This window comes from Hippocampus bargibanti, linkage group LG16 (genome assembly GCF_051943395.1).
Source record: "Hippocampus bargibanti isolate YZ-2025 linkage group LG16, ASM5194339v1, whole genome shotgun sequence".
Taxonomy (NCBI): domain Eukaryota; kingdom Metazoa; phylum Chordata; class Actinopteri; order Syngnathiformes; family Syngnathidae; genus Hippocampus; species Hippocampus bargibanti.
The window spans coordinates 12,244,322-12,271,277 of record NC_142749.1 but is presented as its reverse complement, the minus strand read 5'-3'; the positions used below and the strand labels follow the sequence as shown (position 1 = coordinate 12,271,277).

At 40.9% G+C, this 26,956-nt stretch overlaps 1 protein-coding gene across 5 annotated transcripts in view; it reads left to right on the top strand.

Annotated features, from left to right (window-relative positions):
- LOC148886493 (cell adhesion molecule 2-like) overlaps positions 1-26,956 on the top strand; it is a 193,836-nt gene that overhangs the window by 94,419 nt on the left and 72,461 nt on the right. For 4 of the 5 annotated variants that reach the window (XM_089016654.1, XM_089016653.1, XM_089016652.1 and 1 more), the window contains one exon: positions 24,793-24,819. The exons of the other annotated variant lie outside the window; for it this stretch is intronic. In XM_089016654.1, the coding sequence (XP_088872780.1) occupies positions 24,793-24,819 (27 nt within the window). The remainder of the gene's footprint in view (positions 1-24,792; positions 24,820-26,956) is intronic. 5 annotated transcript variants of the gene reach the window in all.

Below are 26,956 nucleotides of genomic sequence, written 5' to 3'. Positions count from 1 at the left end.
TTAAAGGCTGCAGATGGAACAGCCTTCGGCTGGCTGTAGGGAGTCAATATTGCAAAAAAGGGAAATACCGCCTAGAAGCAATTATGGTACTCTGTGTGGACATTTTCTCTGTGGGGGGAAAAAAGTAAAATAAGTTCATTGAAAGTCTTTTAATAAATCTAATGTTTGCAATGAAACAAGTCGATTCAACGGTTGTAACCTTGGTAGTAGATAGGGAGAAGTTTAGCTAAAGTTAAGAAGATATTTTAATATTCTAGAGATGATAGAGGACAATCTGACGCATTTAACCTAAAGGTAGCATGCAGACTGAACTAACGGGCTCCAAGGAATGACCCTTGAGGGACCCCACATTCTATGGATTTGCTCTGATTCAAAATGTACATTGATTCCTAAGTAATTATGACTGTTCCATTTAATCCTATCCAGATTTCCAACCTCTTCAACTGTAGATTATGAATGAAGAATGGACAATTTCGGTAATGACAACTTACTCTGTATATTTTTTTATTTTATTTTCGTCAAAGATTTCTCCAAAATGGTAAAATACCTCTCTGAATGTTCCGAACTCCTGTCGTCAAAAATATTTGGAAGCTCAAGTGTGTCCATGGTGACGAATATCAAACGCTGACGACAACCTACCCTAGCTTGATATTTCCGGAGAAGGAAGAAGGTAGAGGAGACATTTTCTCAATTCCAGATGGGAGACCAGTTGGCAACAATCTTGTGACAGTCAGGATAGATATGGTATATTTTTTTCTTCTTCTTTTTCTTCTTCTTCCATAGCAGCCACAGTTGTTTAAATCATACACACACACACACACACACACACACTACCTACCTGTGCATCGTCAAGAGCACTCTCATGAGTAGCTCATGTCGTATACATTTGCATTGCTACCTCTGTATAAATCCTACCAGGTTATTTTCTTAGCCGTAACTTTGTCAGTCCTCTTGGAAATGCTACTTTGAATTAAGAAGAGCCGCTCTTAATCAAGTGTGACACCTAATGGTAAAGACCCTCCCCCTTTGATCCGGAGAGACAACAGCAGCAGGCCAAAAGCTATTTAACACATGTCAGACAAAACAGTTGGACACCACTGCTGAGAGATACTGAAGCCTGATGGTCCCTTTGGACTCAGGCCACGGAGCCGTGCGAGACTGTAGAAGACTAATGCATGCACACTCTTGGCTTCCAAAAGACAAAATATACCAAGATCTCAAAATAGGAGTAATGTTTGTGTGACGTTGAATGTTGATTTTGTCTTTGAAGCAATTGAGACAAAGGAATGCCTTGTCTGTAAACATGCTTTTGAGCTACATTTGCACTATGAGGATCACTATTTCAGTCATGCATTTTTCATTTTTCCAATTCCACATAAGTCAGATCGTTGCCGAAACAACGCGATGGTGCATTTCATCGTACGGCACGCCTCATTCTCAGAGCTGTACAGTCTACCTCGCTCATTAAGTTGAACAGATGTCACAATGGCAGCCACATGAATGGCGTGAAGATTCAGAAATGATACAGTGTGACATAAATGTGTCATAGTGGTACGATGAACTATTGTTTTCTTACAGTTTTTTGTTCGTTATTTTTTATCGAGTTTTGAATAAGTAATCATTACACGCTCTGGTTATTAGCCTGTCAAACTGCATCTCTTCCCTGGGTGTAACTGTAAGGTGACAGCGCGTCGACACTGAATAATGTTTTCTAATCAAAATACACTATCCCGCATTGTATGGCAGATATGTCAGTCAAATCAAAATTATGCAGCAGCGTGTTATTGTCGGATGCTGAGGTGATATCATGCACACTAACACATTTCTAGTCACGCTTCGGCTGGGAGTAAATTCCTGTCATTGCTATCAATCAAAAGTATTTGACTGTACAAGTTACATCAAGAAAATTACACAAGAGCTAATGTTAAGCAGATTCCTTACTTACAGACAGTGTATTGTCGGTGTTCAAATACCTGACATGTTTCGGCGACTACTTCCGCCTTCGTCGACGAAGGCGGAAGTAGTCGCCGAAACATGTCAGGTATTTGAACACCGACAATACACTGTCTGTAAGTAAGGAATCTGCTTAACATTAGTTATCAAGTAGACAGGATGAATTTAGTACAACGATTACACAAGAGCTGCTGTCAGCCACTGCTCATGCCCAGACACTCACACATTTATTCACATATTACATTGTAATAATTAACATTTTTTAAGGAAATATGTATATTCAATGTAATTCATCTTTTTTATTAAATCATTAAAACATTGCTTATGTTATTGTTGCTTTTCCAAGTACTTCAACTCATTCACTGCCAGACGATGTGCAAAAATGTTTCCACTCCAGTGCCAGGGTTTTTGTCATTTTCACTCAATTTGCAGGACCCACAGAATACTGAGTTTTAGGACTACATAAACATGCAATGCTGCGTAAGAAACCTTAGACTATCTTCTTTCATCAGACAAGAGTTAATGAGTCAGGAGTTATCTGAGCTTGAAATGGGGTCAACTGTACAAAAGCCAAATGCTGCCCCCTTGTATAAGGGCAAGATCAGCAAGAAAAAACAACCCGAACAAATTCGGAAATGTTGCTGCACGCCATATTTTCAATTCCCGAATAAATTCTGCAATGGCGGTGAATGAGTTAATGATGACCCAAGAAGCATTTAATCATGATGAAGCGATTCCTAATTAGCAGACGGGGCATATCATTTGCAATTTTCAAGTTGACCCGTAACTCTTTATGACCTCCAATGAATCGAGTCTACCAGAACGAGACTCAGTCGAGTGCACAAATCTGCTAAGGGTGAACGATTCCTCTTTGTATCGCATAAAGGATTTCTGGCGCAGTTTATTCACGTTATGTGTCTGAATTGTATTACCGAATTGAAAAAAAATGTGAAACTACCTTTTTGGACTGGGTGACTTAAAGTACAATTAAAAAAGCAAACTAACAAAAACCATTGCCCGAGGCTTAAAACGTACCACTCGATGATCGAAGGCATCGCCAGTTAAATTCCAGTCTTTTATAACAGCGCCGCAAGATGTATAACTGCTCGCCTTGACCGAATCTTATCGGCATCGCTATGACGTTAATGTACGACACCTATCTAAATATGTACACGTCATAATAACCCACTCATGGTGGTACTCGATCCTTACGGTAGATATGATTCCACGCTTGGTTTTAAGCAGATGGTGGCTGAAGAGAAATCATTGTGCAGTCACCCACCGTAATGCCTTTGAATGTAATAGCCTATTAGACTCCTGCTTTATTGCGTCAGCACCGCAGTTGTCGCAGCAGGCTGTCGGTCTTCAACAGGACTAGCAAAGGCTCACCATAACATTGACCTTGTGGTCAGTTTGAAGCTGTTGCAGAGTCTGTTCTTTTAATTGCATCCATGATAAAGTCCCTGTGAAGTGAAAATGGGTGTAAGTACCTTATTTTCCGATGTACCCAAAAGCCGTCATTTTCTTCAAAAGATACCCCTGCGACTTATACGCAGGTGCAACTAATATGTGATGTAATATTGATCCACAACAGGTCTCGCACCTACCGTCAGCAGCCACTGACTCAATTTTCTCCTGTAGAAGAAGTAGTGCACAACCCCAACCTCTACTGCAGCGCTTTAAAATGTGGTGTACCTTATATTTGGAAAACTTTTATATATTCATATATTAGATTTGGAAAACATTTTTTCATTCATTGAAGGTGCTCTCTATAGTCCAGTGCATCTTATATGGAAAAAAAGTTGGAAAATACACCATTCATTGGGGGTATACCTTATACTCAGGTGTGCCTTATACATCGGAAAATATGGTACCCTTATTTATTTATTTATTTATTTATTTATTTATTTATTTATTTATTTATTTATTCAGTCATGTATTTATTTATTTCTTTGTTTGTTTGTTTATTTACCCATTATTTTATGTATGTGTCTATTTATTTTTATTTATTTATTTATTTATTTGAGTATTATTTTACCTATTATTTTACTTATAATTGTACTTATTTGTCTATGTATTTATTTATTTATTTGTTTGTTTATTTATTTATGTATTACTTTGGGATGGAAGAAACTTTCAACTGAAATGTGTGTTGGCATTGGAAATCTCCCCACAGGAAACAATTGTGAGCCTTGAAATGTATTTGGAAAGACATTTCTCTAATCATTTCACAAAGTTTTAGAACCCTTTCGATATCATAATCTGAAAATTAGATTTTCGGACTACATTTTTCTTCTGAATCATTTCATTGGCTTCGAAGGAAGGTATATCAATCAATAAATGCAGAATATATATCTATTTTTTACAATATTACTAAAATTGATCGGAAATAAAATCTCATCAGGCATTTCTTAGTTTTCTAGATAAAACCATAGCTGAATAGTTCATCAGAATACAAATGTAGGAAATCATTTTTGGGATCTTTAGCTACAAACAAACAATATGAAACCGAGCACAGTAATTTGCACGCACTGGAATCTTGTGTTGACAGCCAAAAAAATGTCGCTAGACATCGGAAGAATGTGGTACACTTTTGTACCGACAGCAAATTTGGGAAAAACTTACTTTATGGCGGTACTCATTTGTATCGAAAGGGTTATTAAAAGTGTTTTCTTGTCTTTTTATGCTGTTGTTTCATTGAGATTTTCCCACTCAGCGGGTTTAGTGGTCATTCTCGCTCTCCTTCTGCAGTCTATCTTCCATTTGGGTGTATCCCATTGGGCAATGTACGGGCATCCTAAACACAATTGTGCAGTGCGCAGCTGAATGGAGAGGGAGGGTCCTCTGGGATACGTGGAAACAGTAAACGGTCAAAAGGCTTGGACTGAAGAGGGAAACAGCAAATCCCTAATTCAATCGGCTGAACCTTGGCAACAAGTCTCTGGTGACTTTTCTCACGGAATCAAACAACGGCGGCTCAAACAGCCCGAGAGATTTTCATTCATGCGTGAAACATACTCTCTCAAATTGACACAAATGGCCAAACAATTTCCCCGTGCACGTTGTTCGGTTCTGTTTATAGTACGGTCCAACTAGCAGGTTGCAAAATGTTTGATATTTGCCACCAAACGAGAGATGAAATCACGACTCGTACCCATCCATCCATTTTCCAGGCCGCTTAAACCTCATTAGGGTCGAGGTGCTGGAGCCTATCCCAGCCGTCTTTGGGCACTAGGTTGGGGACACCCTAAACTGGTTGCCAGCAATCGCCATGGAATAAATTAACTCATTCACAGCCATTCACGAATTTGTACGGGAATTGAAAATATGACGTAGAGCGCCATTCCCAAATGTGTTCGGGTTTTGTTTTTTCATGCTTGGGTGCTGGCCAGACCTCTGGCAATGCTGCCCCCTTTCCACAAGGGGCTGCGTTTCCCTTTCGTCCATGTTAGCTTTGTTCCAGCTTCAGCTGTTGTTAAAGCACTATATAAACCAATATGTATGTATTAAATTGTAGTATTTTGGACAGCCGTCCTCATTTCAAGCTCATATAACACCAGACCCATACAATTTAGCAATTGTTTAAATCATGATTTTAGATCCGTTATTTTACATTTGATCAAACTAAAGTTGTCTCCTAATTATTACTGTTGAGTAGAACAAGCCACTGCGGTTATTACTAATGGAAAGTGGTCCACATTGATATATTATTTTGTTCCATAAACACAGGCAGATGAAGGTAAAGAAACATAAGCGACATTAACAAAATCAAGCCACGATTTGTAGCACCGGCTGTGACGCTGCATCACCAGTGTCGATGCGCCCGCTCGAGTCGCCCCACACTTGTGCAAATAGCAATATTAAGCTTCACCTCATTGCAGATAATTGGAACAAATGGGGGGGATCGATGCAGAGGGCACCCACGTACACGGTAATATAAGCAGCCACGTCTTCACACATTCACATACTTGCTGGGCCCACTCCGATCAATACAAGTCAGGCGCGGCTTTTCCCACTGCATTTTGAACATGCGCATGTGTAACGCTTCTCAGCATTGAATGTAGGTTCTTTGTACAACAAATTAGTTCTTTTTCTCCCCACATCCACACTCCCTAATTTGAAGCGGAAAGCAAAGTGCCTCTAAGTATCTTCCAGCCTCGACGAATGCCCACTGTGCGTTGTTTATGTTCTGCTAAATATGAGAGCTTCTCTTAAGGAAAGTGAGAGCAGCCAACCGGAACTAACAGGCGGCTCTGTGCAAGCGTGCTGATGGCTCTAAGTGAATGTGTGCTGATGTAGGAAGTTACTGTCTACAGCTAAAACACGGGAAGTATTTGATTGTGGCCTGCAGTAGTCCTCTTTGCCCAGCGCAACTGCTCTATAAAAAGACTGCTGTTAAAAGTCTCCTGTCGCCGACCTGAAGCCAAAATATTTACAGAAATGTAAAAGGCCGTAAAGCCCACATGTATGTTTATATGTAACCCCTCTTGCTGTCGATTGGCCTTTTGGAGGCCGTGCATCAAGCAGGCCTCGAGTTACCCTGTCCCTTACCTCATTCACTGTCAGACGTGCAAAAAAGTGGCCACTCCAATGCCAGGGTTTTTGTCATTGTCACTTAAACTCCAGGAACCACAGAAGATTGAGTTTTAGGACTACATAAACATTCAATCCAGCATAAGAAACCAAAGACTCAGAGTTATCTGATCTTGAAATGAGGGCGGGTGTCCAAAATACAATGCAATACAAACGTATTGGTTTATATAGCACTTTAACACCAGCTGAAACTGGAACAAAGTGCTAAAATGGAAAAAGGGGAAATGTTGCCCCTTTGTGGAAAGAAAAAAAAACATTGCCAGAGGCCGTTGCCAGCGCTTTATTGGCACCCAAGTATGAAAAAACAAAACACCGAACAAATTTCGTAATGGCGCTCTACGTCATATTGTCAATTCCCGAATAAATTCATAAATGGCAGTGAATGAGTTAACAACAGGAAACTCAAAATATAAAGTGGATGTCACGATGAGAGAAAACATTTGAAATAAGTGAATTATTATTCTTCATACGCCTTTATACGCTTGATGCACGGGCAAGTTCTACGCTAGCCCGGCCTCGGTTTCCCTGCATCTCTGAGGACTAGCCGTTGCTGCAGTAGTCTATTGTCATTGTGGTGCACAATGCAACGTTTGCATTGCTTCCTACGAGCCACTAAGCCCCTTTCATAAGTCTCACGTACACTTTACAGTCACGGTTTAATGTAAATTTACATTTTGTAGCATCACATATGTTGTTAGCTTCTTTTGAATCTTTCTTCTGGGCGGAGGTTCTGTGCATCTATTTTGGAAAATGACATGCAATTGCACGACTTTATAACGCTTGCGAAAGTCCGGAAGAGAGAAGCAGGCTTGTGATTGGCTGCCGTGCCGAGTATGCAAATTTCAACTGCAGGTAGCCTCCGTCTGTGTGCTCGGCGACGGTACACACGTACTGTTTGCGCATGAAGGCGAGAGCGTCAGTGGAGAGTTTGTTGAGCGCGCGGTCAGGACAAACCAACTATGATTTGGCGGAATTTAACACAAGTAGGTATTATTGAGCTTGAATATTTCGTTGTGTAATATGTTTTGAATGTTGAAAGTGATTCCAATAGAAAAAAAAATGTTTGCCTAGCTCTGCTATTTCACATACAGAATCAGAATCATCTTTAATGCCAAGTATGTAGAACACACAGGGAATTTGTTTCCGTTCGAACACGCTGCACTAGTATCATTATCAAAAAATTGCAAAGAGGCACTATACAGTTCCATTTGGGCTACTGTTCGAAGAGTTAATGGCTTGGGGGAAGAAGCTGTTTAAATGTCTGCTGGATTTGGTGCGCTGGATTCAATATTGTACAAGGCATATATTAAAGTCTGTTTGCTCGTATGATTTGTGCTTGGTTTGGACAACGGTTGTCTGGATTGTCTAAGCATCCGCTCAGAGTTGTTAAAATTCAGCCTGAGGTGAAGTCCTCACAGCAGATGTCAGCCACAAGTCAACTTGACAAGCCGGAACTTCGACTTGAACTGTCAGAAAATGGAAGAGTTAAGTGGAGAGGCAGGGGGTGGGTGGGTGTCACAGTCTATCAGTTTCATGTTATGGGAAAAAAACAACTGGACGGGGCCTAGGAAAGAAGCCTGTGGTGTCTCTCGAGGAATAGAGGTGCTATTGCGCGAAGTTTTAGATTGGATTGCGTTTACCTTTATTAGTCTCACAGTGGTGAAATTTAAATTTCACAGCAGCAAAGTTTTGGAAGGAAAAACAAAGGAAAAAGTAGAAAAACAAAATATAGGAGCTGCTGAAAAGGCAGCCACTCTCGCGGTGCCATCTTGAAGTCAAAACAAAACAAAAAAAACTAAATAATGTACAATATGACAACACAAATACACAGTCATTCGTTCTTAAGCACGTTCTGTAGCATCTTTGTTAACATGAAGCAGTTCACGATAAAAGAGGAGAGGATCAAAGTGTCCTTTTCACCAGTGGATCAGATTGGATTGCGTTTACCTTTATTAGTCTCACAGTGGTGAAATTTAAATTTCACAGCAGCAAAGTTTTGGAAGGAAAAACAAAGGAAAAAGTAGAAAAACAAAATATAGGAGCTGCTGAAAAGGCAGCCACTCTCGCGGTGCCATCTTGAAGTCAAAACAAAACAAAAAAAACTAAATAATGTACAATATGACAACACAAATACACAGTCATTCGTTCTTAAGCACGTTCTGTAGCATCTTTGTTAACATGAAGCAGTTCACGATAAAAGAGGAGAGGATCAAAGTGTCCTTTTCACCAGTGGATCAGGGACGTCATGGTGAAATATGCACATCCGCTACAAGCTAAATGTTGAAAGCAAACACAAAGCTGTAGCATCCATGACGAAAAAAGACTTTTTCACACCTCCCGCTTCAATTCCAAGCCGTGACAGTTCCACATACGCTATGACGATATGAGCAGGATCAACTGCAGGCATTTTACTTTTGACAATAATTAAGTTATCTGTAGCATTAAACAGGATGTATATAGTGTGTCTGTTTGTCTCTGTGGGCCTTGCGATTGACTGGCAACTGGTTCAGGGTGTCTCCCGACTGCTTCCGGAAGACAGCTGGAATAGGCTTCGGCTTCAGATAGTGAGGATGAACCGGATTGGAAAATGGATGGATGGATATCTTTAATTGTGAATCAGAATCTGAAAGTCTTTAATAGTCGCACAATGGGGACATTTTCAATTTGTTTCGGTTTCATATAGTTTTCAGTTCATGCTCGGCTGTTCGACAGCCTTTAGGTATTTTTTTTCTTCCAACTTGCGTTCCCTATCTTTGCCCCGATAAAAGGTGATACGCGAGAGCCATGACAAGTTGACAGTTGTGATTGTACCGGCTGAATACTTCCCCCTCATAGGACGAAAACATATTTCATTTGTTCAATCCCAACGGCGTGCTTGCTTTCGTCTAATATATGCGACGGCCTTTGCCTGAAGTTTGGACGCTGACAGACTGTGGTTAGCAGTCAGCTATGAGAGCATTGCTATGTGTAAGTGACACTTGAATGCCCCACCATGTGGTGTTGGGGTGTCAACACCTTTGTCTGGCTTTGACAGAAAAGTCGGCGCTGATGGATGTGACATTGCCACTGTTTGACATTCGTGCTCGCTTTGAGAGTTCTATAGGAGTCCAGACCTTCCCTTCTGAAAGATTTAAGATGTTTTTTATGTCTGGCACACAACAAGTCAGTGAAGCAGTCATCGTGTCCTTTCATTGGCAACTGGCCAGAGAAGGCAAAGAATGGATCGTCAAATTGTCATCCGTACATTATTTTTTTTGTGATATGAAACAAGTCAGGTCCCTTTAATGAATGCAATGTGGGTAAACGGGGTTTAAACTAAATTATGCTGAAATGTCCCAGGGAGCCATTATTTGGATTGGATTGGATTGGATTAGCCTTGGATTAGTCTCGCAGTGGAGAAATGTACATTACACAGCAGCAAAATTATGAAAGTAAGAGCAAAGGAAAGAAAGAAGTAGAAAAACAAAATACAGAAGCTGCTGTAAAGGCAGCCAGACTCGCGGCGCCATTTTGAAGTCAAAACAACAACAAAAATAACAAATGAAGTGACACAACACAAAAGAAACAGTCAGTCATTCAATATTAAGCACTTTCGGCACCCTCTTTGTTGTATGAAGCCGTTCTAGCTGAAAGAGGAGAGGATCAAAGTGTCCTTTTCACCAATGGATCATGGACATTGTGGTGGAATGTGCACCTCTGCTACAAGCTAAATGTTGAAAGCAAACACGAAGCTGTAGCATCCATTGACGTAAAGAGATTGTATCACATCTCCTGTCCCACGTAAATCCGCTTCAATTCCAAGCCCGCGACAGTTCCACATATGTACAGTTCCACATCCATCCAGTCGCAGACTGTTCAACAGCACAGACCTTTCCGCTGAACAAAAATTATTATACTTACTATTATACTATTAACTCATTCACTGCCAGCCACGTGCAAAAATGTGTCTCCTCCAGTGCCAGGGTTTTTGTCATTGTCACTTGAATTCTAGGACCCACCAAATATTGACTTCTAGGACTACATAAACTTTCAATGCAACATAACAAATCATATACTCTCTTCTTCAATCGTAAAAAAAAAATTAATTCTTAACTAATATCGTCTGGAGTTATATGAGCTTGAAATGAGGATGGCTGTCCAAAATACAATGCAATACATACATATTGGTTGATGGAACTGTATAGTGCCACTTAGCAGTTTTTTTTGACGACGATACTAGTGCAGCGTGTTCTACCGGAAACAAATTCCTTGTGTGTTCTACATACTTGGCAATAAAGATGATTCTGATTCTGATATAGCGTTTTAAAAACGGCAGACATGGAAAAGGGAAATGCTGCCCCCTTGTGGAAGGGAAAAAAGATTGCCAGAGGCTTTGACAGTGCTTTATCGACACCCAAGCAAGAAAAAAAACAAAACCCCCAAAAATTGTTATATGGCGCTTTACATCACATTTTCAATTCCCGAATAAATTTGTGAATGGCGGTGAATGAGTTAAAAATATCCTTTATAAAGGCAAAACAAAAGACGATACGATATCTGAAACCTGTATTTTTTATTTAAATGTGTGACTGGTGATTGATATGGGCTCAAATAAACCAGCAGTTGACCGATTATTGTCTTGTGTTCCATATGTACTGACTCATTTCAGCGTACGTGTTGTTTCGAGGAGTCGAAGCAGCCCTAGCCTCTATTTTAAGAGTCGAATATCTGCTGCATTTGGTGAATGACACTCCGTATCTTGTTTCGGGTTATTAAGGTAATATGGTGCATCCAGTTACCTTCTAAATTCTCCTCAGTTCACGTGCAGGCAATGCAAATGGTGCTCAGAGGATGCTTGGCTGCATCACACTGATGACGGGGGCGGACGTTGAACAGATGGCAACTAGCCACCTCCCAAGATAGTAATGTTCAATTATCTATATCCAATTAGCACCTTGGGCGAGAACGACAAAGGGAGATTATTTCAAAGTTTCAATACGCTGGCACAGACATGGAATGCGGTCACAGGGATCACATGAATAGAAAGCATATCGATGTATTTTATTTTTGGAACAATAACCCCGTGTGTATCATTCTCTGGAGGCCACATCAGGTGCACACAGCTGCACTCTCCGCAACCCGCCCCCCTGCCGCATTTACACGGGTCCCCCGGGTGCCTTTGGATAACACAATTGGAGCATGTCGGGGGTGAGCTTTAATTCGATGTGGAGGGGAAACCAAGTCATCTGCTTATTTATTTCATGCAATTAAACGACGACAAAAGAATTAGTTCCATTTCTCTCCATTGCCACATTTGTCTTCGGTAATTGAACACAATGTTGCTTTTGTTGATCCATACATGTTCGTCTGGACAAATTAGGTTCACTTCTACCCGGCTGCAACCGAGCCCCGCGCAACCTTTTGCCCTCCCGTTTGATTGGAGTCAGGATTAATCAACATTCAATTCCACACAAACAAATAGTCAACAATCTTTATTATTTTGAATGTAAAATTAACAGAGAGAATGAAGCGTTCAGCATGGAACAAAACTGACAAAAATCGGCCTCAGAAAGGCTTTAATAGTCCCACAATTGGGAAATTTGCATCCTACAGAAACAAAATTGAAAGGGCTGCGGGGTGAAAAGATAAAAACTAAGTATTTGATGCATAATAGAAATTTCAAAAATCAACGGTTCATAGTATAAAAAGTATAACAAAGCATATTTGATATATGTAGCTCTATTGAGTAACATAAAGTGGCTGTGCTATTTACAATACAAGAGTCCTTTTTTTTCTTTTTTTTCACGTGTGATTATTAAGAAGCCTGACAGCTTTCGGTAGGAACGAGCGGCGGTATCTCTCCTTCTTGCAGCGCGGGTGTAACGGTCTCTGGCTGAAGGAGCTATCCAGTCCCAGCTTGATTGATGCTAAAAACATAATCCCATAAATGGGCTGCTAAAATAAGAATTGGGTAAAAGCGATGGAGTATATTAGTTCAGAATGACAATACTCGGGCATTTTCTCTTTTTTTCAGGAATAAAATATGATTTTTCCAGTTTACTGGGTCACTGAGAATGTATTTATTTGTTTATTTTCCTCCGCTTTTCATTTGGTGTAGTTTGCAGTTACAGTGTCATCATTTTAGTTCGCAACTTTGTATGACATCATGTTTTATCTCACAGATTGACCCTTTTGTTAGGTAAGACAAAAAAAAAAAAAAAAAAAACACAGGAGAAAACGGAGGTCCTAGTTGTCAAAGCAAACGATCCTTTCCTGAAGCCCCAGTTGAGCTACTTTTTTGGATTCGCTTGAACTCCCCAGAGGGAAAATCAGAGTTTATAGCTTCATTAGGAAGACCGCATCACTTTCAGATTTCAGCTTTGTGTGTTTCATCAAGCAATGCCCTCGATATGTTATTTCATGTTTGTGTTTATATTTGGACGTCAGATCAGACAGAACGCAGAACAGTTGAACGTACTTGTAACCGCACACTGGAATGCATGTTAATGAACATGCACGCATGAACATGCATTAATGAGATATGAATGTCAAAGAGATTGAAACGGAGACAAGCATGGTGCTTTTGCCTCAAGTCCCCTGGTAGCCTCGACCGAATTCAAACAAAAATATTCATGCACAATTTTGTCCAAAGTGCTTTATGTACCTCTCAACACCCGATGCCATAAGCAGAAAGGGCTATAAAGTTAATGGTTTTAATATGGCTGCTAACAGGCACCGTCCTTGACTCAAAGCACCAAACCATCACAGCGAGCTCCCTTCGTGTGATACCAAATGCTCCCTTGAGGACAGAGGTCACCTGTCAGATACCCCGTTGAGACACACTGAACATATTGCCAATTTGCCGCCATTCTCGCCTTTGTAATACTGTGTGGCACCTGCCCGCCTTTGTTCACTGACCTTTGAATAATTCCACCCTGGGAAAATGCTATGCCACATATTTTGATCACAATGTCACAATCAGGAGGAGGCGGGGCTTTTACTCCGTCGAGGGGGAACGTAGGATTTCGCTGGTTTATGAACATTTCATTTCTTTTCACATCATTTTATTTTCCAATAAAATTAAAATGACTAAAACGAGTCCAAAAAAAATATCACTGCTCCATCTAATGCTGTATTGAGTATTGAATGTATCATCAAAAAGCCATGACGAATAAATATGGATGCTAATAAAGGCTAATCTAATGTGATCTAATCTAATTCCTTATTGTAAGTGGTACTTCTCATGAACAACTGAATTAATGTGCAAGGTATCAAGCACAGCTAAAGTGATCAGTGTTAGGGTCATTATTGATGAAGCAGCAATCAAAAGTAAAAGCAAAAAGATTCCTTAATCTTTGGAACGGCATAAAGTGTAACTCCTACCCTGAGGGGCAGGCAGAGGGGGAAAAAACAAGAAAGGTGAGAGAAAATAAGCGGGAGGGGCTTGTTGGGAGAGCTTTGATAAAGATGGCCAGGATGTGACATCATGACAGGAAGTCCGAGAAAATAAAACGATGTAAAGACGGACAGAATATGACATGATGACAGGACGTCTGAGAAAATAAAACGATCTAAAGACGGACAGAATATGACATGATGACAGGAAGTCCGAGAAAATAAAACGATGTGTAAGGAAACAGAAAAGATGTTTTTTAAAAATCTTTTCTATTTCCTGTTTTCGTACCGCGAATTGCCCTCACAATCAGTGGTTGAATAAAATCCGCTAACAATTGGTGCGAAAATTAGCCAACCATTTTAAAGTCATCAGTCGCCGTATTTGTAGTAAAACAAGTGTGCAATTATGCAGATGTCCTTGAGCACCTCAAAGTGTCTGGTGATGGAGATTATATCGGTCAGTAATAGCTGTTCAAGTGAGTACAATGATCATAACAGGATGCTGTTGTCCTGATGTGCAAAATTGCAAAGAGATACTATACAATTATATTTGGGTTACTGTTTCGAGATTTAATGGTGAGTGAGAAGAAGCTGTTTAAAGGACAACCGACACCATTTTTTCCTAACTGACATCACAAAAATATAGCTTAATATAGTTTTATAGCATCTAAAATACTCAAAACACGCAGGCTGATATTTTTAGTCAAATTCAAAACACCAATAAAAATGACTTAAAGTGTCCCAAAACTACTTCAAAATGACGTCAGAAAGTTTGTTTCAGAATGTCCCGCCCCCTTGTTCGTGACGTCACGCCAGGACGTCTTGCCATGCTTGAGAATCAAAACAATGGCTTCAGATTCGGAGAAGATTATTTCTTGTTACTCATCCAGTTATGAATATGATTCAAATAGTTCTGAAGAGGAAAGCATAAATATTTGCAATCGATGAAAGAAGTCCTTCCGTCTCATTTTGAGGCGTCAGGACTTCAATGTAGCGTCCCAGAAAATGCACAAGATGGCGCCCAAGCTCCGTTGGAAATGGGCTGATTTGTCTGCTGGTAATTTGTGTCAACTAGTATCAAATAGTAGTCTTGGTGCAACACCCAACGATTCACCATTGCATTATGTATGTGTTTTCCTTCTAATTTTTTCAGTCTTCAAAAGTTCTTCAAAAGTTTTCAGACCAAACAAAGTATCCAAAATGCATTGTGTGTCGCTTTCTCGGTCAGGGGCGTTCCTTATGTGACGTCACGTCACGTCAGGCATCGTCATTAACTCGAAAACAAGACTTACTGAATATTCAGTGCGAGTCGTAAAACGTAAAATCTAGCTATATGCCGTGAAATACGCTCAGTAGAAGTCATTTGAAGTTATTTTACAAATTATGGACACAACTTGTCCGGAGGCGTTGGTTGTTCTTTAAATGTCTGCTGGATTTGGTGCGCATGGATCGGTAGTTAGATTGCCTGCCTGAAGGAAGTAGCTGGAAAAGGTTGTAGGCAAGGTGCGAAGGGTCCAGTATGATTTTCCATGTCCTTGTCTTGGTTCTTGGCCTCGTCAGTTAATTTTTCACAGGAACTAATGTTGAAGTCGCACAAGTGTCTTGACTCATTTATTCCCCATAAAACAACATTGCAACCAAATGCTAGTTTTGACCCACTAAAGCAGAAAAGGTAAAGTGATTTCCCAGTCAACAAAATGCGGCGGGAATCCCGCCAGAAGGACAGAGATCATTCATTCTCCTCACCTTTGAAGGATACCACACATGTTATCCTGGAGGAAGTTGACCTCTGCACTGGGTTTAAAAAAAAAAAAAGAAGATTGTATTATCTGTTAAGTTTTCTTGTCCCCTCGCCCTTCTGATGAATGGCAGCAGATTATAGGTTGGCGACCATACGCCTTTTTTGCTTCAAAGCTTTGTCTCCAGCAACACTTTTGTTCGCCCAGAGGCATCGATCACAATTGAAGTTCACCTTTTAAACTATTCATTTGAAGAAGCGGTGGAAACAGAAAGCATTTGCTGAGTTATGGGCTCTACCTCGACTGTACATCATCCACCGCCAGCACCTGTTTTGACAGCGTGTGTGCGTGTGCGTGTGTGTGCGTGTGTGTGCGTGTGTGTGCGTGTGCGTGTGTGTGTGTGTGTGCATGTACGCCATCCTGCTGCAATTCCTATTAGACGACACTTGTGAGGGTGATTCATGATTTGGATATCCCTCAGGCAGAAATGGATATGCGCTTCACGAGCTAAGGGGAATATGAAAACCGGCCGCTAGGCAGCGTTTTATGAGTGGCTCATGTGTGCGGGCGGGCGCATGCGCTTGTGTATGTGGACCTGTTAAATGTTTGCTGGTCTATTTATGTATTTTTGTATTTATTTATGTATTTATGTGTGATGGTCTCAAACTGAACTACAGCAAACTGAGTTTACGTGAAGGTCCTAATTACGTAACTGTGATAAATTGAGGATGCACAACACGCACACAAAGCAATTACGCAGGAATTTGCGGTTTGTAGGGGAAAATTGTTGATGAAACATTTCAACATCTGTTACCGTTGCTGAAAGGCTTCTTTTGTTGAATCTCCGGAATCATCCGGAGTGAGGTGGATTGCACAAGCATAGAAACATATAAGGTTTTGACCAAAAAAAGACATTGACTTATGAAATTGCCAGACCAACAAAATACAACAAAAGACGCTGGGAACAAAGGGCCGGGAAATAATGAAACAAACCAAAAAACGTTTGCAAAAGGCGAGGATGTAAACAAACGTAAATCGCTTGTCACAAAAGAACAAGTAAACCAAATGCATGAGAATAATGTTTGCGAGGAAATAAAAAGAAGAAAATCTCAACTTTAAAAAGAAACATAGCGAGAAGCTAGGCGGCCAAAACGATGAACGTTTACAAAATTCAAGAATTTAGCGCCGAATCGTGAGTAAGGCTTTAATAATCCACCAGCGATTTGTTGGCCCGGCAGTCTTTAAATTCAGCTGCAAACAAGGCATCATTAGAGACAGGTGCAGCTCAGGAGGGAACGCCCACTCTGCAGCTGGAGACTGGGGTAAAAAAAAGGAAAAAACACGATCATGACATCTTTAACACAAACAAACATAAAAAAACAACGGTAATCACCGAGATGAGTCAAAAGATCTTACATGGCCGCCCACTTTTCCTGTGGCGACATTTTACAGCATTCTCTGCATCAAGTAATCATGTCGAATTAATTTCCCAAGCACCCCAGACCAAAGAAAGAGATGGCACATCACAAAGACAAATGTCATATACCAGCAATTCTCCCTCAAGGAAAATTCATTGTAAAGCAATTTGCATGTCTGCTCGACAGGAGAAATTTAAGGCAAAGTGACATGGCCTTTCCTAAGTAATGCTCCGGCAACTGTAATCAAGTCGTGTCGCAGTTATTATTGTTCTTAATGCACAAAATACATCTTGTGGATTTTTCACAGTTAGGAAAATCATCACGTTGCACTTATTGTCACTCTGTCGAGTCTACCTTGCGATAGTGAATACCCAGTTTGCATTCACGGTTGCCTTTTTTTCAGTTTAAAATGTCGTGTATGACAAGACTGCATTATTTCTAATATGGTAGTCAATTAAACTGTCATCTAAACACACCATCCAGAACCAGAAAGCTATTTAGTACCCGACTGCACATTTCAATTGTTTTTGTGTTTGTTGTTCAGAGTTGGCAAGATGTTTTATTTTGAAAATCGGGTCCATTCTCTGTACACTCGTCAATCTTATCTCAGTTTTGTGATACAGCGGTAAAACGTTAAACACACCCTTGTCTGCTTCTTCGAAAAAGAAAAAAAAGGCCAAATGATGAGACATTACGCGAGAACCTCCCAAGAAAAAGAAAGCTGCAAGAGATGATATTGGCAGTCCTACTTAAAATCCACTTTTATCGCGACGGGTGACAGGCGCCAAGACGGCTCTGCGTAATATGTGGAGGAAGGCCTTATCTGCGAAGATGAGGCAATGAAGCCTTCAAAACTGCTTTGTCTCATTGGAACCCCGCATCAAAAGACCATCCAGGATTAACTCATTCACTGCCATTCATGAATTTATTCGGGAATTGAAAATATGACGTAGAGCACCATTCTCAAATTAGTTCAGGTTTTGTTTTTTTCTTGCTTGGGTGCTGATAAAGCACTGGCCAGTTCTCTAGCAGTGTTTTTCCCTTCCACAAGGGGGCATCATTACCCTTTTTCCCATGTTAGCGCTTTGTTCCAGCTTCAGCTGTTGTTAAAGCGCTATATAAACCAATATGTATTTATAGCATTGTGTTTTGGATAGCCGCCATCATTTCAAGCGCATATACAGACCCATATAATTTAGGAAATAACTCTTTCCTCAAAAAAAAACAAAACACTAACTCATTCGCTGGCATTCCCGAATTTATGTGGGAATTTAAAAGTGTGACATGGAAGGCCACTCCCGAATTTGGTCGGGTTTTGGTTTTTCTTGCGGGTGGTGCCGATATATCACTTGTCAGACCTCTGGCGATGTTTTTCCCTTCCACCACGGGGGCACATTTGCCTTTTGTCCATGTTAGCACTTTGTTCCAGCTTCAGCTTCAATAGGTTTGTATTGCATTGTATTTTGGACAGCCGCCCTAATTTCGAGCTCATATAACTCCACACCCCCCAAAATTTGGAAATACCTTTTTTTCTGATGACAGAAAAGAGTCTAATGTTTCTTACACTGCATTGAATGTTGATGTAATCCTAAGATTCTGTGGGTCCGATTTGATTGACAATGACAAAAACCCTGGCACTGGAGTGGACACATTTTTGCACATCTGGCAGTAAATGTGTTTAAAAAAAATAAGGTGGAATAATACACATTTCACCGCCCTCTATCATTCTCCCCTTGTAAAATGTCTGTAATCATCGCGACTATAAACCAAATCGAGGCTCTTCCTCACTGATAGCATCAACCAAACCCGATAAACACGGTGACCGGTGACCGTGTCTATTCAATCTATCGCCAATGTGTCGGCAGATTGCACGCCATCATTCACATACCACACTGCCTCATTGCCCAGTGCATCGCTTACAGACGCTAACACACATGTCCGTCCTCTGCGGGCATCCCGACCACCATTCACACGTAGGTACACGTGCTAATTATTTTAAAGAGCGGAAATGAAAATATATTAAGTGACAAAACCAACAGATGTTGTTGTAATGCGAGAACAATGATGCAGTAGACAGATTTAATAAAACAGGCAGTATGTTGGCAATAAGCTGCGCTAAGCAAGCTTGATTCCATCTATTAACGCTGTTTACCATCGTCTTTATTGCCTTGAGATGAATCGCAGCCGTTAGCGTAAAAAGGCTAAATAAGACACATTTCCCCCCGTCTTTATTCCGAGCTGTTGTAAGACTAACAAGGAAGTCATCTCGAGTTTATGAATGACTCTTTGGAAATGTGATGGCGCATATATTGGCCTCGTTTTATTCAAACCGTTGCATGCGTGATTGCGTTATACAACCAAATAGCACGCCGATCGCAGTCTGCATGCTGGTTGGATTCTGGTTCCAACACAGATGCTACTATCGCATTCTGACACTAAGCAGCCACAAATGCAATCTTCACAAACTACACCTGGCCGAGACACATTTTACAAAGTATATTTCCGGTGTATAAGGCGCACCCCAGTGAATGGTATTTTTTCAAACTTTTTCCATATATAAGGCACACTGGACTATAAGGCGCACTTTCAATGGATGAAAAAAAATTTCCAAATATAATATGTAAATATATACATGTTTTCCAAATACAGTAAAGTCTCGTTATATCGATATTCTCTGGAGTTGGAAAAAATATCGATATAACCGGACTATCGATATATCCGATCCCGCGGGCATGTAATTTTCTCCTTGAGTTCATAGAAATAGTATCGTAATAAGCAGTACTATCGATATAACCAATATCGATATAATGAGACTTTACTGTATAAGGCACACCCCCTTATAAGGTGCTACTCTACAGGTTGGGGTTACGCACTACGTCTTCTTCAGGGGGAAATGAAATTTTTGGCTGCTGACGATAGTTGCGAGACCTGTTGCGGCCCAATATGGCTTCACATACAAAACGCACCTGCGTGTTAGGTGCGTCTTTTCAAGAAAATCAATGATTTTGGGTGAGCCTTATACACCGGAAAATATGGTAAATCAGGACCCAAATTTGTTCGTTTTGTTTTTCTTGTTTGGGTGCCGATAAAGCGCTGGGCAATGCCTCTGGAAAAGTTTTCCCTTCCACAAGGACAGCCACCCTCATTTCAAGCTCATATAACTCCAGAGCCATACAATTTAGGAATTAACTCTTTTTCTGATGAAAGAAGAGTCTAAGGTCTCTTACGCTGCATCGGATGTTTTTGCACGTCTGGCAGCGAATGCGTTTTTTTAATAAAATGTGTTGTGCGTTCTGTTTGTAATACATATTACAAACAGATACATATTACAAACATTCCTCAACGTATGTGGAGCAGATGAAACATTAAAATGGTTTCCCCAAATTCATAAGGGCCCTCGAGAGGAAACCGTAACTACAATGTGGCCCGCGGCAAAAAAAAATAGTTTGACACCGCTGAAGTAAGGAGACCAATTTGATTAAAAAGATGACGATGAAGGCAATTGGAGAGTGTACTAAAAAATGCAACATGTCTTGTTGAGGCATTTCCACCTATAGAATCCAGTTAGTTGCCAGGCTCAATTTAAGTGAGCTGGAACAAGCGAATGTGTGAACAAATTGACATACGTGCCCTTTTGGGGATTGCTGTGATATGATGCGACGTAATAACTGGCATTATTGTCCTTTCTTTGACATACCAAGATTCTACTCGAGGGTATATCTGCCTCCTTGAAAAGAAATCCAGAGGAGGCGAACAAGATTGAGCTCCCCCCTACATAAATAAAAAAATAAAATAAAATAAACTCTAAATAGTGCTCAGTTAGCAAAAGGCAGCTGTGACAAGACTGTCGAATGAACACTGGTCCTCCCAGGAGACCTTTACCCTCAGGGATCGCTGTGATCACTGCAGTGCCGAATGTATGTGGATGTGAGTCACAGCAGGTGGCACCTGTATGAAGTCTCGCACAGTTTATTTATGACAGCTTCCCTGCTGACGCTCGGAGACTGAAAACAAGCTGCTCACAAATCTGAGCATCACGGTTGTGACACCAGACACTCACTCCCTCCACCCGCACACTTTGTTTGCTCGTCATTTAAAGGACAACCGACGCCCCCGGATAAGTTGTGTCCATAATTTGTAAAATCACTTCAAATGACTTCTACTGAGCGTATTTTACAAAGATTCCACCGCATTTATCAATATTTTACGTATTTAAGACTCGCGCTGAATATTCGGGAAGTCTTGTTTTTGAGTTGGTGACAATACCTCCCGTGACGTCACGTCTGGAACGGCCCTGACCGAGAAAGTGACACAACATGCATTTTCGGTACTTTTTTTGGTCTGAAAACTTTGTGTTGATGGTGAAATTAGAAGGAAAACACATAAATAATCCGATGGAAAATCGTTGTGTTGCACCGAGACTACTATTTGATACTAGTTGACACCAATTCCCAGCAAACAAATCAGCCCATTTCCAATGGAGCTTGGGCGCCATCTTGTGCATTTTCGACGCTACATTGCTGTCATTGACGCCTCAAAATGACACTGACAGACTTATTTAATGGATTGCAAACATTTATGCTTTCCTCTTCAGAACTATTTGAATCCTATTCATAACTGGATGAGTGACAAGAAAGCATCTTCTGAAGCCATTGTTTTGATTCTCCAATAAGGCAAGACATCCTGGCGTGACGTCACGAACAAGGGGGCGGGACCTTTCGAAACTGAAACTTTCTGACATCATTATGAAGTAGTTTTGGGACACTTTAAGTCGTTTTTATTGGTGTTTTTCATTTGACTAAAAATATCAGCCTGCGTATTTTGGGTATTTTAGATTCTGATGCTATAAAATGTTTTTCTGATGTCAGTTAGGAAACAAAAAAAAGTGTTGGTTTTCCTTTAAGCCTTGAGCCACTGTGACCAAGGTTATATACATGTTCATAGCAATACATGCTTGGACTTAAATTTGTTCCGTGAGCACTTGTGTAACCCCAAACGTTTGTCTCAAATCATTGCTCCCCATTGACATGAATGGAAGTGTCATTAATTGGTTCCAGGCTTTGCAAAAATGTCACGTGTATTTGCTGAATGAGTACAATTTCATGTTATATTATTATACTGAATAAAACAACATTTAGGTCCTTTTGAATTAAAATTTTCCTGATACCATAAACATGATTTTTGCTATTCTTCATACTTAAGATATGTGTATGTTGAACTGTCGTGGCTTGGAATTGAAGCGGATGTACACCGGACAGGAGATGTTAGACAATCTCTTTTTGTCAATGGATGCTATAGTTTAGTGTTTGCTTTCAACATTTAGCTTGTAGCAGACGTGCACATTCCACCATGATGTCTCTGATCCACTGGTGAAAAGGACACTTTCATGCTCTCTTTTATCTCGAACTGCTTCATGCAACAGCGAGGGTGCAGAAAGTGCTTAAGATTTAATGACTGTCTGTGTATTTTGTGTTGGGTCATTAGTTATTTTATGTTGTTTTTACTTCAAGATGGCGCCGCGAGAGTGACTTCCTTTACAGCAGCTTCTGTACTTGTTTTTCTACTTCTTTCTTTCCTTTCCTCTTACTTTCATAACTTTGCTGCTGTGAAATGTACATTTCTCCACTGTGAGACTAAAAAAGGCTAATGCAATCCAATTTAGTTCATTTTGGATTTCCTCATGGGGTTCTCCTTACTACCAGTACACCAATCAAATAATCAGGTGTATATTATTCGACAAGGAACACCCTATCTGCTTTAAACCCCCAAATTTGATCCCCCACAGGTGTCGTTTCAAATGCTATACTGCAGTCCTTGGTTTGCGACAGTCAGATGTCCTAACTGGAGTGCATTGGGTCCAATCAGGAGTGCGGCAAACTTGTAATAGGTGGCCATTACAATCAATCTGCACGTGGCATGTGAAAAAGTGTGGACTAAGAGAGAGCCAAATTAAAAGTGTCTACAAAATCAGCTTCCTGGGACTTGTGGACCTGTTGTGCTGGTTGCTTAGTAACTGTAATACTCCCAGATACAACTGCGGAGTGCACGGGAAATAAGCTTTCCTCCATTTTCCCCCAAACCTCACCTGATCCCCCTTATCTGCCTTCTCGCTGTGATTTCTCTCAAAAACTGCTTTTTGTCTTGTTGAACTATGATTAATGTCCTTAACTCATTTACTGCCAGACGATGTGCAAAAAAAATGTTCACTTCAGTGCCAGGGTTTTTGTCATTGTCACTTGAATTCCAGGACCCACAGAATATTGAATTTTAGGACTATATAAACAACCAAACAAATGCAGCGTTAGAAACTTTGAACTATTTTCTTTCATCAGAATAAAGAGTTAATTCCTAAATTATATCGATCTGGAGTGATTTGAGCTTGAAATGAGGGCGGCTGTCCGCAATACGTGCGTTATTAATTTATATAGCGCTTTAACAATAGCTGAAGCTGGATCAAAGCGCAAACATGGAAAAAAATAGGAATAGCTGCCCCCTTCTGGGGAAAAAAAAATCCCAGAGGTTTGACCGGCGCTTTATCGGCACCCAAGGAAGAACAATAACAACACAAGGAAGAACAATAACAACACCCAAACTAATTCGGGAATATTTTCAATTCCCAAATAAATTTGTGAATGAGTTATGCTACGTTCCCTTTCTGCAAAGTTCAATGAGTAAATGAAGGAAGCGAAATGAGTTTCCTAACTTGAATCCGGCAGCTTTTAAAAATGTTTCTACCCCTGCAAGGTACAAAGAAAAGCACTTTTTTTCATTGCATTTAACCTGCAGATTGTGCCTGCAGCCACATTCCCTTTTGTCTTCCCATCCTGTCGTCCTTTTCGTTTATTTATTTGTTTATTTTTTGTTCCAACAACTGTCTCTTCGGGATTTTCAGCCTCACTGGAGCCATTCCAATGGATCCATCAATTTGGGCAAAGGTGTGTGTGTGTGTGTGTGTGTGTGTGTGTGTGTGTGTGTGTGTGTGTGTGTGTGTGTGTGTGTGTGTGTGTGTGTGTGTGTGTGTGTGTGTGTGTGTGTGTGTGTGTGTGTGCGTGCGTGTGTGCGTGTGCGTGCGTGTGTGTGTGTGTGCGTGTGTGTGTGCGTGTGTGTGTGTGTGTGTGTGTGTGTGTGTGTGTGTGTGTGTGTGTGTGTGTGTGTGTGTATATAAAACACTCTCTGGGTACACACGCACATAAATGGGCAATCTGTGTTGTTTGTTTCACTCGCCGCTCTTTCTTAGGAGTCGCTTGGTTCTGTCCTCTCTTGTTTGGACATTTCAGCGAGTGGCTTGTCGGACTACCTCGTGTCATAACTTATTCCTTCTCAGAGGACTGTCTTGTCTGGGCCTTTCGCAATTGATTACGCCGCTGTCAGTCACCGGCGGGTGCCATCTTCAACGCCGTTTGCATGGATGATTGCGTGGAATGACACGCACCGCTGACTCATCAATAACCGCAGAGTTACAGGACAGTCAAATGGCCAGATGGCAAGATTGCGGTCGACGCATTTAAAGTGAGCGTGCTGTGAGCTCCGTTTTAACGGATTCCTTGTAAACCCTTTCATACACCTCATATAGACACACGCTGTTATTCCAGCAGTTGTCTAATCATATATTCTGTCTTTGTCCCTTTTTCTCCTGTTTTTTCCCTCTCTGCCTTCCTTTCACTGTCTGTCCAATCCCCTTCACCCTGCTTTTTTTGTCTTCTTGTGGACACCAGTGATGGCTTCCAAAGGCAAAGTCAGAGGTGAGTGGTGGCCATGTTTAGTTTAGCTCCATCCATGTAGGATTAGAATGACATGTGTTCCTTTTTCGCCTAGTTTCCAACTAGCAGTGCCGTTCATGCTGGCATATGCATGTAGCGAGTTGCATTTCCATTGCAAATGGGGGTTCCCAAATCCCCAGCCAATAATGTCCCGCATTTTTAGTTCCTATTGCTTTGGGTCCCAGTGCTCCACTCGATCATCCATTCATGATGCTGGAAAAGGGGTCAGTGGTCCATCACCATTTTTTTCAGTTGGGGAAAAAATGTAAATGACAATAAATATGTGTAGGGTCTCAGTTGTAGAGCAGTGTTCCATTGATGAAAAGATTTCTTCAGCCGTCATCTGTACTTCTTTGAAGGTGTCGGATGTTTCGCTCCTCATCCGAAGAGCTTCGTCTGCGAACTAAAGTTGTGCTGGTTACTCTGGCCGTATATATGGCTCCCTGCTCGAAGGTTGGGGGAGCAGTAGACTACTCCCTGAAGATAATCTGATTACTTCTTTTGTCCTGTCTGATTACCTCTAATTTCTATGCCTGGCTCCGATTGCCCCGTTAGCACTGGTATCACCTCATCAGCATGACTAAGCCTAGGACAGACTGTGCTTAAGTAACTACGGACTAGGACAGACCTCTTAGGTCATTACCACGTAGGCTTAGTCATGCTAATGAGGTGACACCAGTGATAATTGGGGAATCAGAGCCAGGCATGGTACATTAGAGTTAATCAGACAGAACAAAAGAGGTAATCAGATGAGATTCAGGGAGTAGTACTGCTCCACCAACTTTAGCGCAGGGACCTATCAGGGCAGAGGTCTGGTACCGCCACCTCTGTCCATAAAGGGCCAGAGTTACCAGCACAACTTTAGTTTGTTGAGGAAGATCTTCGGATGAGGAGCGAAACATCCGACACCTTCAAAGAAGTACAGATGATGGCTGAAGAAATCTTTTCATCAATGATACTAAGCTTGTTGGAAATTATCAAGGTTTTGATGATTTGGCAAACCCAGAAATAGTTTAATCTAGTTTCGAGCTAATGCACCACAATACAGTCTTTCGGTTTTGATAATAGAACAGGTAAAACCAGATCCAGTTTGACTTTAGGCCGTACTCTGTACAACCTTCACGCAAGATTGACATATTGAATTGCACGTAATAATTGTCTAACTAGGTGATAAGTAGCGTTCTCTGATTTTGATAGAAGCATAAGAAATCCTCTCCCACTTCCCGGCCGATAAGAACAGTCTTTTGTGTCAAGTAATAGAAGGCTTTACTATCCTTCTAATAGAGCTGATTATCTGCTCCCATAAAATGTCGTCTCTGTACTGTACGGGAATCCATACCGTAATCTGAAGTGCTTTGAGTGGGTCAAGAGTTTCCAACAGTTAACCTTCTCCTTTCCCTTCTGCCACCATCGCATTATCATCATCACTAGCAATAATGGTAGCGCTGTAAATGCAACCTCATGTCTGATCCCATTACTCTTCATCATTCCTCATACCCGTGTCATCCTGGAGTGGAAAATTCATTTGAAACGTTTGCAGTATCCACAGGCCAGAATTTGACAAATAGAAAAGATCATTGACTGTCACCTGGCTGTCATTGTCTAGTTGAAGAAATCCACTTCACTTCAATTCGGGCAACAGATGTTGTGGAATTGAAAGTCGAGCACATGTCTTCCTTTGTTTTTGCTTGTCATTAGATTTGTTTGCTGTACGAGTGTTTGTTTTAGTCTGATGATAGTTCATTTGCCTCCCAGGATCCGCTGCAATTTTGGAAAGTCAGCTGCTTTGAAATCCCTTGTAGATAAAAGCCGACAATGGGAATCCTGCATTTGTTCATCAAAGACTAAAGCTGGTTTATTTACAGCCCGTGTTTTGCAATCTCACAACCCTCATATTTTTGTGCACATTTGAAACCACGATTCAAACCACGCCCTGTGGATACAATTCACCATTTTTATGGATTAACCCATTCACTGCCAGACAATGTGCAAAAATGTGTCCACTCCAGTGCCAGGGTTTTTGTCAATTTCACTCATTTTGCAAGCATATTGAGTTTTAGGACTACATAAACATTCAATACAGTGTTAGAAACCTTAGACTCTCTTCTTTCATCAGATA